The sequence below is a fragment of the Hemitrygon akajei genome, chromosome 11 (genome assembly GCF_048418815.1).
Source record: "Hemitrygon akajei chromosome 11, sHemAka1.3, whole genome shotgun sequence".
NCBI lineage: Eukaryota > Metazoa > Chordata > Chondrichthyes > Myliobatiformes > Dasyatidae > Hemitrygon > Hemitrygon akajei.
Genome location: NC_133134.1, coordinates 98,990,661 through 99,007,768, shown reverse-complemented (window position 1 = coordinate 99,007,768; position 17,108 = coordinate 98,990,661). Strand labels below are relative to the sequence as shown.

At 49.9% G+C, this 17,108-nt stretch overlaps 1 protein-coding gene across 4 annotated transcripts in view; it reads left to right on the top strand.

The window, feature by feature from the left end:
• myo1eb (myosin IEb) overlaps positions 1 to 17,108 on the top strand; it is a 127,083-nt gene that overhangs the window by 30,859 nt on the left and 79,116 nt on the right. For 2 of the 4 annotated variants that reach the window (XM_073061370.1, XM_073061371.1), the window contains 3 exons: positions 339 to 428; positions 8,986 to 9,080; positions 13,844 to 13,931. In XM_073061370.1, the coding sequence (XP_072917471.1) occupies positions 339 to 428; positions 8,986 to 9,080; positions 13,844 to 13,931 (273 nt within the window). Of the gene's footprint in view, positions 1 to 338; positions 429 to 2,311; positions 2,369 to 8,985; positions 9,081 to 13,843; positions 13,932 to 17,108 lie in introns of those variants that run through there. The other 2 variants (XM_073061372.1, XM_073061373.1) reach the window with 2 other exon arrangements.

The window sequence follows — 17,108 nt, the reverse complement described above, 5'->3', positions numbered from 1 at the left end:
TGTTATATTGTCTGTCCTGTTGTATATACTATTTATTATAAATTACTATAAATTGCACATTTAGATAGAGGTGTAATGTAAATATTTTTGCACCTCATATATACGGAGGATGTAAATAATAAAGTCAATTCAATTCAAGGGGAGAAATGGGGATGGATGGGAGTGGTTATCTGAAGTTAAGGAAACCAATGTTCCTGCTATCTGGAGATTCCACTGTCATCATTGGGTCTGTGGGCTCTGTATAGTTAGAGTGGTTGCATATCAGAACTTGAGGAAAGTAACCTCCACATTAAAATCTCCAAACCTTTCTGTATTCATCCTTAATCCCTGATCTGCAGACATACATCGGCCCTGTTCTCATCTCTGTGAATCCCTTCAAACCAATGCCGTACTTCACTGACCAGGAGATCGAGCTATACCAGGGTGCGGTAAGTCCTGCCTTTGACCACAACTCGGAGAGGGGTTAAATGTGGGGGAAGGGCTACAGAAAGAGGTGAACTTGGACAAGGCTATCCAGGGTTCAGTTCGCTGTGAGACCAAGGGCATCTACAGGAGATGCATCATGCTTCATCAGGGAACCTCACCATCTACGCCGTGCCCTCTATTCCAAAGGTGCAGGAGCCTCTGCTTCAGGCGAGGACTTCAATCCCACACCATCTTCCTCCACCACAGATCCATCTATTCTTCAGTCCTGATGAAGGGTCTCGGCCCGAAATGTCAACTGTTTGCTCCTTTCCATAGATGCTGCCTGGCTTGCTGAGTTCCTCCAGCATTTTGTGTGTTACTTTGGATTTCCAATATCTGCAGATTTTCTCATTTTCTATCTATTCCTCTCTCCCTTGAGTCTCCATCCAGCTTCCCCTTATATTTCTGATGCTCACCCCTCCCTCTCCCATATCCAAACCTCACATCAACAGACATGGAGAGGTGTTTCCTGTAACGGGGGAGTCTTGGTCAAGAGGGCACCACCTCAGGATTGAAGGACATTCCTTTAGAACAGAGATGAGCCGGAATTTCTTTCGCCAGAGGATGGTGAAGCTGTGGAGGCCAAGGCATTGGTTATACGTAGAGTGGAGGTTGATAAGTTCTTGATTAGTCAGGGTGTCAAAGGCAGGAGAAAGGGGTTGAAAGGGATAATAAATCAGCCATGATGAACGGTGGAGCAGACTCGATGGGCTGAATGGCCTAATTCTGCTTTTATGTTGAATGGTCTATAAGTCCCCGTGTTGGATTCATGGGTGACCAGACTGTGGATTCTGGTTAATTGGGAAACATAGACACTAGTACATTTTGTCCCAATTAAGCGGCTGCCCCAATTAGCCAAAGTCTCATGGAAACAGTTATAAAGGTGTAAAAAAGACAAGCTACCATTTAACTGAGTATTTCAATGAAACACAGAGCAAATTTGAGCACTATCACTACTGGTACAGTGCTGTAAAACTGAGTATTCATTCCTAATCATTTTTGACAGATGAATTTATCCAATTTATGCTACTGTGTTCTTTTGAATGACTATAAATGAGCGAAACCAGTGTGGACACCTGGTGCAGATGCGGGAGGGCAATGAAGTCAGTCCATCGTGAGAGTTTCCTGTCCCAATGAAGTGACACAGCTTCCCAAATAAACAAGGAGACACCCAGCGATTTTCTCAAGTAGTTTTTGTTCTTTCAGGGTAATCCCAGATGCGGCTGCTCCAATTAACCAGAATCCACTGTACATGTGCAACTGTTCACTGGATTTTCTCATGGCTGTGGTAGCTGTTGCTGTATTTCTCTAGAAAGCTCTTAATTTTCAGTATTTTTAGGGATGTCCAGGCCATTCAGCCCACAATGTCATGCTGACCTTTAACGTACTCCAAGATCAATCAAACCCTTCCCTCCCACATAGCCCTCCATTTTTCTATCATCCGTGTGCCTGTGTAAATGTCCTTAATGTATCTGCCTCTACCACCACCCCTGGCAGTGCGTTCCACACACTCACCACTCTGTGAAAAACACCCTACCTCTGTGCTACTTGAATCTGTCTGCTTTTTCAGTTAATTGTTGTCCTGGAAGTTGTGTTCTTTCCAGTCTCAGTATGAGATCACCAAGGCTGCATTGTTTTCTTTGTTCTCTCGGGTCCTCCTCCTTGTTTGTTTTCCACATTTCATAAAACGGCCTTATCAACAAGTTTTATGCTGTCGGAGCTTTCAGTCCCACACCAGCAGGTTCAGGAGGTTATTAGCCTTTAACCGCCAGGCTCCTGAATCAGTGTGGATAACTTCACTCACCTCAACGCTGAACTAGTTCCACAGCCTACAGACTCGTTTTCAAGAACTCTGCAACTCATGTCCTCAGGATTTGTCCAATTTGTCTTCTTTTGCTCACTGGTTGGTTGTCCATCTTTGTTTGTGTGTAGTTTTTCATTGATTCTATTGTATTTCTCTGTCCTACTGTGAATGCCCACAACAAAATGTATCTCAGGGCTGTATATGGTTACATATGCATACTTTGACAGTAAATTTGCTTCGAACTTTGAACTTTCATTCCTGACTTCTGAAGAACCTTTGGACTGCAAAAGTATCAGAATCCAGTATCCCCCTCACCGGTGCGAGGTCTGTTTAAGAGTCTGATATCAGCAGGATACAGGAAGAGAAATGGCATCCAATAATTTTGAAAATCTGCCATCCCGGAACCACTTGGGTCCTCAGTATGAAACATTGGGGAAAGCAGCAAAGGGTATGAATTCATCCCAGAGCTCTTTCGCCCAGGCACAGTGTGTTGAATCCACCTGTTCTCACCGGTGGAAGCCACAACTGGGTTTTCGCCCGCGATGAAGACCAAATCGTTAACTTTGTTATGAGGATTGGAGGGCAGGGGAACCATGGAAGCTCGGAATTTGTTGCTTTGTTGATCGTTGTGTTCTGCCAAGCACAGCAATGTGTGGCGACTGTGAGACCGCTTGCTGCCTGTTACGCCTGCTGGCACTTCAGGCAGCAGTGAAGGCACCATCTCTGTCTGTCCTCAGCCACTCACTGCTCTTTCCAATCAGGGTTCCTAGCCCTGAGGTGAAGCCCCCAAACCTGGAGGACTGGTGGACCAGTCTTAGTCTGGTCTCTACCCTTGGACCTGTTTGGGATGGGTGGCCCTAGCACGAAGACCTGACTTCAGCCAACATATCTCTCCGGGTCAACGAGGTACTCAAGCCTCCAAACCATGAGCAGGAGAGACAATACGACATTGGAGCAGAATTAGGCCATTTGGCCTGTTGAGTCTGTTCCCCCATTCCATCATGGCTGATTTAACCCCGTTCTCCTGCCTTCTCCCCGTAACTTTTGATGCCCTAATTAAGAACCTATCAACTTTAGTTTTAAATATTCAGATTCAGTTTATTGTCATTTAGAAACCACAAATGCAATGCAGTTAAAAAATGAGACAACATTCCCCCAGAATTCCCCCACAAAAGCATATGACAAAACAGACTACACCAGAAAATCCACGTAACGTTTGGCAATCCCCAATCCAGAGTCCGGAGAGGCTGCTGCGTATTAATATCGCGCTACCATCTAGCGTGTTCCCCGGAAAGGAGCTCCAAATCCACCAGACAAAACAAGACCAAAAACTAAAGCTACAAGACCTGCACAAAACCACATGATTACAACATATAGTTACAACAGTGCAAACAATAGCATAATTGATAAAAAACAGACTATGGGTACAGTAAAAATAGTCCATGATGTTAAAGGATTGTAAGTTCAAAAGAAATCACCACAGTTTCCACAAGTCCCCAGGGTCCCGACAGACTCGCCATCCCACGCCTGCGGCAGAAGGGAATACCCCCTTATGAGTACCAAATGACTCGGCCTCCACAGCTGCCTATGGCAATGAATTCCACATATTCACCACCCTCCAGCTAAAGAAATTTCACCTCACCTCTGTTCCACCTCATTCCTCTTCTATTCTTAGGCTCTGCCCTCTGGTCTCAGATTCCCTGCTATAGAAAACATACTAGTGGGTTGTCCCTAACACATCCCTAGGTTAATGCAAATGACACATTTCACTGTATGTTTTGCTGTACATGTGACAAATAAGCCTGAATCGGAATTGGGAGATCAAAACACTTAAGGATCTGGAGTTGAATAAAAGATCAGGCACCAGCGTTGACTTGTGGAGTAGAACGAGGGGCATTGCTGACCTATAAATCTGTTTTTCAGCTTCCTTCCCCGCTTGCTTCACCTGGCATACCAGTCCACAGGGACTGCCGGAACACCGTTTAATATTTAACCACTGTGTTGTCGCTGATGTGGGTCTGCCGGTTAAATAGTTTTACTCTGGGCTCAGCCAAAGAGTGAGTCACTGGCACATGCCCAGTCGCCATGGCAACATAGCCCGGAGCACTTGGATTTCAGTGTGGGGTGACGTGTGGCTCAGTGTCACAACTTGGGAGTTGGTTTCTGTCCAGGGTGGAGACTGATTTTTCAGTAGACAAGTTGCCTAGCCTCGTCTGTCTCACTCTCACTCTCTCACTCCCTCTCTCTCTCCCTCTTCCCCCCCCTCTCATCCCCTCTCTTCCCCATCTTTCCCATCCCCTCTCTTTCCCATCTTCCCCATCCCCTCTCTTCCCCATCTTCCCCATCCCCTCTTCCCCATCTTCCCCAACCCCTCTCTCCCCCATCTTCCCCATCCCCTCTTCCCCATCCCCTGCCTTCCCCATCCCCTCTCTTCCCCATCCCCTGCCTTCCCCATCCCCTCTCTTCCCCATTCCCTCTCTTCGCCATCCCCTCTATTCCCTACCCCTCTCTTCCCCATCCCCTCTTCCCCATCTTCCCCAACCCCTCTCTCCCCATCTTCCCATCCCCTCTTTCCCATCTTCCCCATCCCCATCTTCCCCATCCCCAGCTTCCCCATCCCCTCTCTTCACCATCCCCTCTATTCCCTACCCCTCTCTTCCCCATCCCCTCTCTTCCCCATCCCCTCTCTTCCCCATCCCCTCTCTTCCCCATCTTCCCCATCCCCTCTCTTCCCCATCCCCTCTCTTCCCCATCCCCTCTCTTCCCCCATCCCCTCTCTTCCCCATCCCCTCTCTTCCCCATCCCCTCTCTTCCCCATCTTCCCCATCCACTATCTTCCCCATCCCCTCTCTTCCACATCTTTCCCATCCCCTCTCTTTCCCATCCACTCTCTACCCCCATCTTCCCCATCCCCTCTCTTCCCTATCCACTCTCTTCCCCATCTTCCCCATCCCCTCTCTTCCCCATCTTTCCCATCCCCTCTCTTCCCCATCTTCCCATCCCCTCTTCCCCATCCCCTCTTCCCCATCCCCTCTTCCCCATCCCCTCTCTTCCCCATCCCCTCTCTTCCCCATCCCCTCTCTTCCCCATCTTCCCCATCCACTCTCTTCCCCATCCCCTCTCTTCCACATCTTTCCCATCCCCTCTCTTTCCCATCCCCTCTCTTCCCCATCTTCCCCATCCCCCTCTCTTCCCCATCTTCCCCATCCCCTCTCTTCCCTATCCACTCTCTACCCCATCTTCCCCATCCCCTCTCTTCCCTATCCACTCTCTTCCCCATCTTCCCCATCCCCTCTCTTCCCCATCTTTCCCATCCCCTCTCTTCCCCATCTTCCCATCCCCTCTTCCCCATCCCCTCTTCCCCATCCCCTCTTCCCCATCCCCTCTCTTCCCCATCCCCTCTCTTCCCCATCCCCTCTCTTCCCTCTCTTCCCCATCCCCTCTCTTCCCTCTCTTCCCCATCCCCTCTCTTCCCCATCCCCTCTCTTCCCCATCCCCTCTCTTCCCCATCCCCTCTCTTCCCCATCTTCCCCATCCCCTATCTTCCCCATCCCCATCCCCTCTCTTCCCCATCCCCATCCCCTCTCTTCCCTCTCTTCCCCATCCCCTCTCTTCCCTCTTCCCCATCCCCTATCTTCCCCATCCCCTCTCTTCCCCATCTTCCCCATCCCCTCTCTTCCCCATCTTCCCCATCCCCTCTCTTCCCCATCTTCCCCATCCCCTCTCTTCCCCATCCCCTCTTCCCCATCCCCTCTTCCCCATCCCCTCTTCCCCATCCCCTCTTCCCCATCCCCTCTTCCCCATCCCCTCTTCCCCATCCCCTCTTCCCCATCCCCTCTTCCCCATCCCCTCTCTTCCCCATCCCCTCTCTTCCCCATCCCCTCTCTTCCCCATCCCCTCTTCCCCATCCCCTCTTCCCCATCCCCTCTCTTCCCCATCCCCTCTCTTCCCCATCTTCCCATCCCCTCTTCCCCATCCCCTCTCTTCCCCATCCCCTCTCTTCCCTCTCTTCCCCATCCCCTCTCTTCCCTCTCTTCCCCATCCCCTCTCTTCCCCATCCCCTCTCTTCCCCATCCCCTCTCTTCCCCATCCCCTCTCTTCCCCATCCCCTCTCTTCCCCATCTTCCCCATCCCCTATCTTCCCCATCCCCATCCCCTCTCTTCCCCATCCCCATCCCCTCTCTTCCCTCTCTTCCCCATCCCCTCTCTTCCCTCTTCCCCATCCCCTATCTTCCCCATCCCCTCTCTTCCCCATCTTCCCCATCCCCTCTCTTCCCCATCTTCCCCATCCCCTCTCTTCCCCATCTTCCCCATCCCCTCTCTTCCCCATCCCCTCTTCCCCATCCCCTCTTCCCCATCCCCTCTTCCCCATCCCCTCTTCCCCATCCCCTCTTCCCCATCCCCTCTTCCCCATCCCCTCTCTTCCCCATCCCCTCTCTTCCCCATCCCCTCTTCCCCATCCCCTCTCTTCCCCATCCCCTCTCTTCCCCATCTTCCCCATCCCCTCTCTTCCCCATCTTCCCCATCCCCTCACTTCCCCATCTTCCCCATCCCCTCTCTTTCCCATCCCCTCTCTTCCCCATCTTCACCATCCCCTCTTCCCTATCTTCCTCATCCCCCTCTTCCCCATCTTCCCCATCCCCCTCTTCCCCATCTTCCCCATCCCTCTCTTCCCCATCTTCCCCATCCCCTCTCTTCCCCATCTTCCCCATCCCCTCACTTCCCCATCTTCCCCATCCCCTCTCTTCCCCATCTTCCCCATCCCCTCTCTTCCCCATCTTCCCCATCCCCTCACTTCCCCATCTTCCCCATCCCCTCTCTTTCCCATCCCCTCTCTTCCCCATCTTCACCATCCCCTCTTCCCTATCTTCCTCATCCCCCTCTTCCCCATCTTCCCCATCCCCCTCTTCCCCATCTTCCCCATCCCTCTCTTCCCCAACTTCCCCATCCCCTCTCTTTCCCTCTCTTCCCCTCTCTTCCCCATCCCCTCCCTTCCCCTCTCTTTCCCATCTTCCCCATCTTCCCTATCCCCTCTCTTCCCCATCTTCCCATCCCCTCGTTTCCTTGTTGGTGGTGAGGAAGGCCCTCTGTCAGATCTGTGGTTGGTGTATTCGATCAGTACAGCCCAGGATCTCAGCCTTCTGTTCTGCATTTAATATTTCAGTAATATTGTAAATGTATTGTTTTATCTTTGTTGTTCACATAATGTATTGTGGATCAGCTGTAAAAGTACATAAGTGGCATACGTTATCACGCCACCACGCAAGTAAAAATGGAGTTAGACTCGCACTCCGGATTCTCCATGTCTTCCTTCCAATTAGATTTATGTTTTGGGGTTACAAAACAGAACACTTTCAACTACATATGAGTAATTAAACTCAGCCCTTCTGCATGCCCATAATACTGCCAAGGATGCTGCCTGGATTGGAGAGCATATAACCCTTCCATTATAAGGAAAGTGTGAGTGACCTGGGGCTTCTTATCCTTGGACTGAAGGAGGATGAGAGGTGACTTGATAGAGGGCTACCAGAGGATAAGAGCATAGATAGTGGACGTCCAGGGCAGAAATGCAGGGGCATAATTTTAAGGTGATTGGAGGAATGTGTAGTGGAGATTGTCAGAGGTTTTTTTACCCAGAGGGTGGATGCGAAGAATGCTCTGCCGGGGTGGTGGTAAAGGCTGTTACGTTCCGGGCATTTAGGAGACTCTTACGTGGGCACATGGAGGGCAATGAGGGAGGGAAGGGTTAGATTGATCTTGGAGTAGGTTTAAAAAGTCAGCCCAATATCATGGGCTGAAATGGCCTGTACTGTTCAAACTCTCAGTCTGTGATCCCATCCTGGCCGGAGACTCAGCAGCTCGAATACAATGCAAACATGGGCTATGAATCGTCTGTCTGGTTTTTCCAGGGCCAGGCAGCACCAAGGCAGGCCCCTCAGCTGAACTTGCCCATATGCTGACCCTGGTACCTTCCTGAGCGAGTCCCATTTGCCCGCATTTTGTCTATACCCCTCTTAACCACTCCTATCAAAAGACCTGTCAAAATGTCTTCTAAATGAATCCTCCCACCATCGAGGACATCTTCAACAGGAATGCCTCACCATCCAGGTCACACCCTCTTCTCATTACTACCGTCCGGGAGGAGGAACAGGAGCCTGAAGATGGTCACTCAACAAATTAAGAGCAGCTTCTTCTCCACCAGCAGCTCATTTGATGGCGGAGGGGAAGAAGCTGTTCCTAGAGTGTTGAGTCTTCAGGCTCCTGTACCTCCCCCCATTGCCGTCAGACTTGCGAATGGCCCGTGATCACTTTGGCACTCTTTTTTACATGATTTATTTTTAATATTCCTCATTGGAACTCATCATTTTTTTAACGAATGGCTCTGCTGCTGCAGAATAACACACGTGTCAGTGATAATAAACCAGATTCTGATCCGCCGATGAGAAAAGGGCATGTCCTGGGTGGTGAGGGTGGTTCGTTCGTGGGCATTGCCTTTTAACCTTGTCCTCGATGGTGGGGGGTGCTGTGCACATGGAGGAGCTGGCCAACTTTACAACCCTCCGCAGCTTTTCCTGAGCCTGTGCTTCGGGGTCTTGGTAGCAGGCAGCCATGCAAACAGTCAAGGTGCTCTGCAGAAATGTGCTGGTGGGGAAGTTAGGCCCTTATCGCCTGGTGTGCTTTTGTGGTTTCTAACCAGGATATGTGTATGCCCACAGGCTCAGTATGAAAATCCCCCTCACATCTACGCCTTGGCGGACAACATGTACCGTAACATGATGATCGACTGTGAGAACCAGTGTGTTATCATCAGGTAACCATCTCCCCCTCGGCCACCTCGCCTCTCTCAGTCCCCTCTCCACCACAGCCTCGGGGAGGGAAGGGGTAAAGTCCGCTGACAGACGGGATGTGCGGCGTACGCAAACCATTTTACCCCGCCCACAGCTTCACGCCTCCGGAGACTCGGGTTCAAGTGTGTGTGAGTGTGAGTGTGTGTGCGTGTGAGTGTGAGTGTGTGTGTGTGTGTGTGTGTGTGAGAGAGAGAGTGTGTGTATGTGTGTGTGAGTGTGTGTGTGTGAGAGTGTGTGTGCGCGCATGCGTGCGTGCGTGAGTGAGTGCGTGTGTGAGTGCGTGTGTGTGAGTGCTTGTGTGTGAGAGTGTGTGTGTGTGAGAGAGAGTGTGTGTATGTGTGTGAGTGTGTGTGTGTGTGAGAGTGTGTGTGTGTGTATGTGTGTGTGAGAGTGTGTGTATGTGTGTGTGAGAGTGTGTGTGTGTGTGTGAGTGTGTGTGTGAGAGTGTGTGTGTGTGAGTGTGTGAGAGTGTGTGTGAGTGTGTGTGTGTGAGAGTGTGTGTGTATGTGTGTGTGTGTGTATGTGTGTGTGACAGTGTGTGTGTGTATGTGTGTGTGAGAGTGTGTGTGTGTGTGAGAGTGTGTGTGTGAGTGTGAGTGTGTGTGTGTGTACACATTCACCTCCGGTTCCTTCCCAGAGTTTTAGTTTCAATTGGAGATACAGCATGGAATAAGCCCTTTTGTCCCTTCAAGGCATGCCACCAGCCACTCACCAATTGTAGATGTCCTTTCTGGCCTCTTGTGATTACAGCCTAATCACAGGACAACTTACAATGACCAAAACCCTCTAAGTGGTACATCTTTGGACAGTGGAAGGAAATCGGTAATCCCGACCACATGCGAGGTATCTTGGTGCTGGGTGTGTACTTCTGGAGGGAATTGATGGGAATTCCTCCGAGGACAGTTCTAGGCTGGTCTGTGAAAGGTTGGACATGGGGCTGACAGAAACTCCAAAGACCTCGTCCCTGGGAGAGGAAGGACCTTCAAAGATGGGCGACACCCGGGGGCAACCTGAACGACTGGCCCAGGACGGGGGGCTTCGGTGAGCTGCTGTTGGGGGCATGTACTCCAGTAGGAGCGGTGGTCTTAAGTAAGTAGGCAGACTGGGAGAGGAGAGGGAGGACAGTTCAAGGTTAATTGTCATTAACCATACACAGGAATACAGCCAAACAAAACAGAGTTCCTCTCAGGGCCAAGGTGCTCTGCATAGTAGCAACATTTACACACCGCAACAAGGCACATCGGGTACATTTAATTATGATAACAGAAAAACATAGTTACAACAAAAATAATAATATCAGCACAAGTCCCAGAGTGTCCTGGCCTGTAGATTGAAGCTGCATAGGATATTGTCCTGGAGCGATGTTTCTGCAAGAACAAGCCTGCGACAGTTCCTCATCTCACCCTAGTGCAGCCGCAGACGAACACATTCCAGCTTGTCTTACACTGAGCGAACACTGGAGGGCAGCACTGACAGGAGGAGCTAGTCCCCAACTAAGCATGGACGCTTGCTGCACCACACTGCCTCAGGCATCTCCTCCCCGGGTGACCCCACTGCATGAGGGTCTGGTCCACGACATAACCGAGGCCACGCGACTCCCCCCCCCCCCCGATTCTTTTCCTAGGAGCTGGCAGCAGCCCAGTGGGCTGAATAGCCTCCCTGAGTCTGAATCTACGTGCCGATGGTGCTGCTACAAGCAAGATTTTCATTGTACTTGTGCAAATAACAATAAACGCAATTCAACGGTAAGTAGCACCGGCAGAACTTGTCAACGATGGAAACCCGAACCCAGATCGAAAAGGTTTGCATTCTCTGTGAAGCATTGCTTCTTTCCCCGAGGTGTGTAGCCCATTGCTAATCTCCTCCTCAAATAGAAAAAATCACCAGTGGATGTGCAGTTACACACAGAACAAAGCTGGGCTCAGGGGGATAGTCTTTATCCTTTAAGTTTGTGAGTCACTCTTCCTGGAGATAGATAGATAGATACTTTATTCATCCCCGTGGGGAAATTCAACTTTTTTCCAATGTCCCATACACTTGTTGTAGCAAAACTAATTACATACAATACTTAACTCAGTAAAAAATATGATATGCATCTAAATCACTATCTCAAAAAGCATTAATAATAGCTTTTAAAAAGTTCTTAAGTCCTGGCGGTAGAAGCCTCTGTGGGTTGACGTTGACCATGGATGTTGTGACCTAGTTGAGTATGTTGACACACGAGTTAGGGCACTACAACACGCAGCAGGCTGCCCCTCTCCACCCAGCTGATGAACCCAAAGGAACGGCAGAGACTGATGCACTTTGTCGTCAGTCAGTCAGTCACCAGTCAGTCAGTGTCGGACTGCCTTAAGAACTCCAGCTCTGGATTTTTCCTTGGGATTTACTCGCGAAGCCTTTCCCATGAGTGGGTATAGCCACAAGGCAGCAGAGGTTTGGAATCCAATCCTTCTTCTAGATGAGCCGCCAACCATGGCTGATGAGCCCCATCTGCCTGAAGTGACTGGTTCTAAAGCGCCGGTAACCCACCCCCTTTGCCCCTTCCGCTTGGCTTAGTAGCTAAGCTATCTGTGAAGCTCAAGAGCTGGACTTGGTTGTCAGAGGCTATTTGAGACACGCTATTGAGGTAGTAGATTATCCCCACTGTGCTCCCCCCCCCCCCCCCAGCTATGACAACCATAAAGAACCAATGTTCTGTCCCTAGAATATAGAACATCACAGCTTGTTACAGGCCCTTCAGCCACAATGTTGTGCTGACCTTTGAACCTGCTCTAGGATCAATCTAACTCTTCACTCTCACATTCCCCTCCATTTTCCAGTCATCCATGTGACTATCTCAGAGTTTCTTAAATGCCCCTAATGTATCTGCCCCTACCACCACCCCGGCAGGGCATTCCACACATCCGCCACACTCTGTGTTTAAAAAAAAACAACCTTTGACATCATCCTATACTTTCAAAGTTTAAAAAGTTCAAAGTAAATTTATTATGAAATAATACAACCCTGAGATTCATTTTCTTGTGAGTAGGCACAGTAGAACACAATAAGAACCAATGAAAAACTACAATCAGACCGACAAATGGCCAGTGTGCAAAAGGCAAAGTGTGTAAAATAAATAGATAAATATTGTTGGGAACATAATCTGTAGAGTCCTTGAAAGTGAGTCCATTGGTAGTGGGAATAGTTCAGTATTAAGGTACGTGAACTTATCCACACTGATTCAGGAACCTGATGGTCGAAGGGTAATAACTGATATTAACCATAATTATGTCAAGCATGATGCCAAATTAAACTAACTCCTTCTTGCCCGCATGTGACCCAATCGCTCCGTCCCTGCATATTCACGGCCACTTTCTTATCTCACCCAGCAGCCCGTTTCGGGCAGCCGTCTCTCTCTGTGTGAAATAAAACATGCCTCGCTCATCCCTTTCTCGCCTTCAATCCAGCATCTGCCCTGGCGGAGAAACATTCTGGCCGTCCATCCATAACCTCCAACTGTTTTCTCCCAAGAAAACAGCCCAAGTTAGTCCAACCTCTCTTTAATTTCCTATCTTAATATAAAATAATTTTAATGATTTGTTAAAATTTAGGAGCACCACAGTAGCGTAGCAGTTAACATGCTGCTATTCAAACTCAAAGTTCGAAATAAATTTATTATCAATGAACGTACAAGTCGGTATATACAATCCTGAGATTCATTTTCTCGTGGGCAGACTCAATAAATCCAGGAAACACAAACAGGGCCAGTGGAAGATCACCCCAACAGGACGGACAGCAGCCAGTGTGCCAGGGCCAACAAACTCTGCAAATACAAGAGAGAAAATTATATTAATTAAATATTATTATTCAGCAATAAATATCGAGAACATGAGATGAAGTCCTTGAAAGTGAGTCCATGGGTTGTGGGAACAGTTCCGTGATGGGGTGACAGCTTGGGCCATCGGAGTTTGGAGTTCAATTCCGGTGACGTTTGTAAGGAGTTTGTACGTTCTCCCCGTGACTGCGTGGGTTTCCTCCAGGTTTTCTGGTTTCCTCCCACAGTCCAAAGACGTACCGGTTAGGTTAATTGGTCATTGTAAGTTGTCTGGTGATTAGGATAGTGTTAAATTAGGTGGGTTGCTGGACAGAAGGGCCTCTGTTCCATGTTGTATTGCTAAGTAAATAAATTATGAAATACAAGGGAAGAGAGTTGAGTGACAAGAAGAATCATGGAACACGAATGTGAGTGGAACCTAACAGACGCAGTGTAAGAGGGGAGAGATTGAGAGGTAAATTCTTTACACAGAGGGTTAGTGAGTACCGAGAATGAGCTGCCAGAGGAAGTGGTCAAGGTGGGTAGAATTGAAACATTTAAGAGGCATTTGGATAGGTCTGTGGAGGGGAGGGTTATGGGCCGAACGCAGGTAACGGGGACTAGCAGGGTGACTGCTGTGATCAGCATAGACCAGTTGGGCCGAAGGGCCTAGTTCCTTGCTGTATGATGCCATAGCCCATTGCAGCTCATCCCCTCTAATCCAGGCAGCATCCCGACGAACCTCTTCTGCCCCTTTTCCAAACACTCCTCATCCTTCCTGAACCCAACACAAAGACAGCTCCAGCAGCCGTTCCTCGTTGCTCTCCCCAGCCCCTCCCTTGAGTGAAAAGCCCACCCTGCTCCTTTGCCAATATAAATACTTCAGTTTACCCTGTGCCCTCTCTCCTTACCCTGTGCCCTCTCTCCTTACAGTGGGGAAAGTGGAGCTGGCAAAACAGTGGGCGCCAAGTTCATAATGAGCTACATCTCCAAGGTGTCGGGAGGAGGTCCCAAGGTTCAGGTAAGTTCATCATCATGGACTGTCACTCCACGTTCATCACCGCGGGCCCCCTCGAAGTCACAGTCGAGCTTATTAAGTTGCCATGGTAGCGTGAGGCTCTGAGTATCAGAGCTCAGCGTTCAATCCCAGCGTCCTCTATAAAGGGTCTCTGTATGTCCTCACTATGGAACGCTTGGGTTTTCTCCGGGTTATCCGGTTTCCTCCCACGGTCGAAAGATGTTCCGGGTGGATTTATTTATTTATAGAGATACAGTGCGGATTCAGCCCTTTGAGCCACGACGTTCACGGGACGATTTATCAACTGGCACGTCTTTGGACTGTGGGAGGAAGCCAGAGCCCCCGCTGAAGACCCACGCGGTCACAGGGAGACGTCTTACAGGCAGCAGTGGGAACTGAGCCGGTTGTGCTGGCCCCCTACGCTACTGGGCCGCTAATGGTCATTGTCAGTTGTCTTGTGATTAGGTTCGGGTTAAGTTGGGGTCGTCAGGGGTTGCAGCTCGAAGTGCCGGGGGGGTCCACTCCGTGTTCTAAAGTGAAACAAAACAGCAGAATTCCACGTACTCACGGGAGCAATGAGAAACCCAGCCGTGGCAGCACACAGGCTCAGAGCATCAGGATGAGCTGCATTGACAAGAGGAACACGAATTGAACGTGAAAAAGCCCAACTGGAATTAAAAGAAACGGACTCCACTGCAGTGCCACGCACCCAGGCAGTGATGTGGGTTGTGCCGGCTGGTCGGAGAACCCAACGGTGGAAGGGAAGTGGTCGTTCCTGAGGTGGAACTTCAGCCTCCTGGCCGATGGGAGCTGTGAGAAGGCGGCACGGCCTGGACGGGGGAGTGGGGGGGTGGTGGATCTTCAGCGTCTCCTGCATAAACTGCCGATGGTGGGGAGGGTTGAGTCCACTGCTCCCTGCAGCTCCCTACGATCCTGTGCGTCTGACCTGCGACCACTTTCCACAGGAATTCAGTAGATCATACTGAACTGTCGTTGAATAAATTATAAACACAAGCGTGTTATTTGTTCAACGCATTAAACTAATTCAAAGGAAGACACGGGAGTCCAGGAATATGGGTCTAACTTTGTGTTTACTTTCAGTGAGGCGGGCACACGCCTCGAGGCAGCAGGATGATGTATGCAACTTACATATTTTTTTACCCATATAACTGATAACTATTAAATGAACAAGCCTGCTTAATCATACGATATATACACAGACAGGATTACTGAAATGTTAAATACAAGAGATTCTGCAGATGCTGAACACGCAGAGAACGTTATGAGAGGAACTCAGCAGGTCAGGCAGCATCTATGGAGGGGAATGAACAGTCGATGTTCAGGACTGGAGAGGAAGGGAGCAGAAGGGAGAGTTAGGAGGTGAGGTAGGGGGAGACTAGGTGAAGGGGCAGGAAGGTGGATGGGGTAGTTTGGTGGTGTATTGTAGAATCTCTCTGCTCTCTGGAGGTCATTCTGAACTTCACAGGTCGTCAGAAGCCCCACAGTCTGGCCCCTCTTACTCCATTTTCTGCTTGAGGACATGTGACCGTTCCCTCTGCCCTTTGTGTCTCAGCTCTTATTTTTTTACAAAAGTACATTTATTATGAATTCAAACCACCACAGTACAATCACGTTACAAACAAAATCAGGCAAATCATGACTCTCACAGACTAAACTAACACATTCCCATCCTTATCGAGATGGCATTTATCCTCCACTGTGGCCAACGGTCTTATATACTTTTGTGTTCCCAGTGGACACAGCATGTTCTCTCCTCACAGCTCACCAGGCACGGATATACTCCCTGAACATTGTCAATCTGGCCAGAACCCTCCACTGCCCAACTCTAAAACCCTCCACTGCCTGTTTCCAGGAGCCACGGGTACCTATCTTACCCAGTCCAGGCAGAACTCTCCACTGCCCGTCTCCAGGAGCCACGGGTCCCACAGTTGTGAGAATAGGGGCTGTGGCCTTGCACACTGCACGTAATGTACATATGGCACACAGCCTGCAGAAGCGACCCGCGGCCGGGAGAATTTTTATTTTGTTAAATTTAGTTAGAAAGAGTGTGTGGAATTGACCCTTCGAGCCTCAGTGCCCAGCGACCACCGACTTAACTGTAGCCTAGAACAGGACATGCTAACTAGCAAGTCTTAGAAACGTGGGGGGAAACTGGAGCACCCGAGGAAACCACACATTCCATGGGGAGAACGTATGAACTTCTTACAGACAACACCGGAATTGAACTCTTGATGCCCAGAGCTGTAAGAATGTCACAGTAATCGCATTGCTACCTTGGCGACCCATCCGTGTACCGACTGGAAAACTTGTTTCGGGGCACCGCTGCTCCCAGCTCTTCAATCACTCCAGCATTCCCAGGAGAAGTGGACTCCAGCTCTGTTCCCTACTCCATGATGCTGCCTCCTGCCCTCCTAAGATGTTTACCTTGACTTCAGCACCCTCTCTCCAGCTCCCTGCCTTTGCCAACTCCAGTACAATCACCTCCTGCTGCTCTCTACCACTGCTTTCTGTCCCGGTTCGAGCAGTCTGTCTTCAGCTCAGTCTGTATTCCCACATGGCGCTGGAAGTATTCTGTGAAAGGAGCTGGCAACTGAGCGAGCTGGCCACCTCCCCAGAGAGACTGTGAACACCAGTGACCGAGGGGAACGCTCCTGCCCCCTTGGCACTGACCCAGAGCCAGCACCCCTTCGCAGCCGTCCCGACCTCAGAGATAAAACAGGTCACTGGTGTGGATGGCTCTTCAACTCCTCCCCTCTGTCCGTTCACTTCCCTCTTCCCCCTCCACACTCCGTCACTGCCTTGCCCCGTACCCTCTCCCCTTCCCCCACTCTCGCTCCCTCCTCCCTTCCCGCTTGTACCAGGGGACAGTGAAAAGCTTAGTTTTGTATGCCATCCACACAGATCATTTAGAACTCCAGTAGTTTGCCCTACACAGGAAAAAACAAAAACAAAATGCAGAATAAGTAGTTTCTGTTACAGAGAAGGTGCAGTGCAGGGAGACAATTGGGAGGTAGGTTGTGAGGGCACCTTCTCGTACCAGGGAACTGATCAGTAGTCTGATGGTAATTGGGCAGATAGTACGAGCTTTCAGGCTTCTGTGCCTTCTGCCCGATGTGAGGGGGGAGAAGAGACGATGTCCGGGGTGGGTGGGGTCGTTGG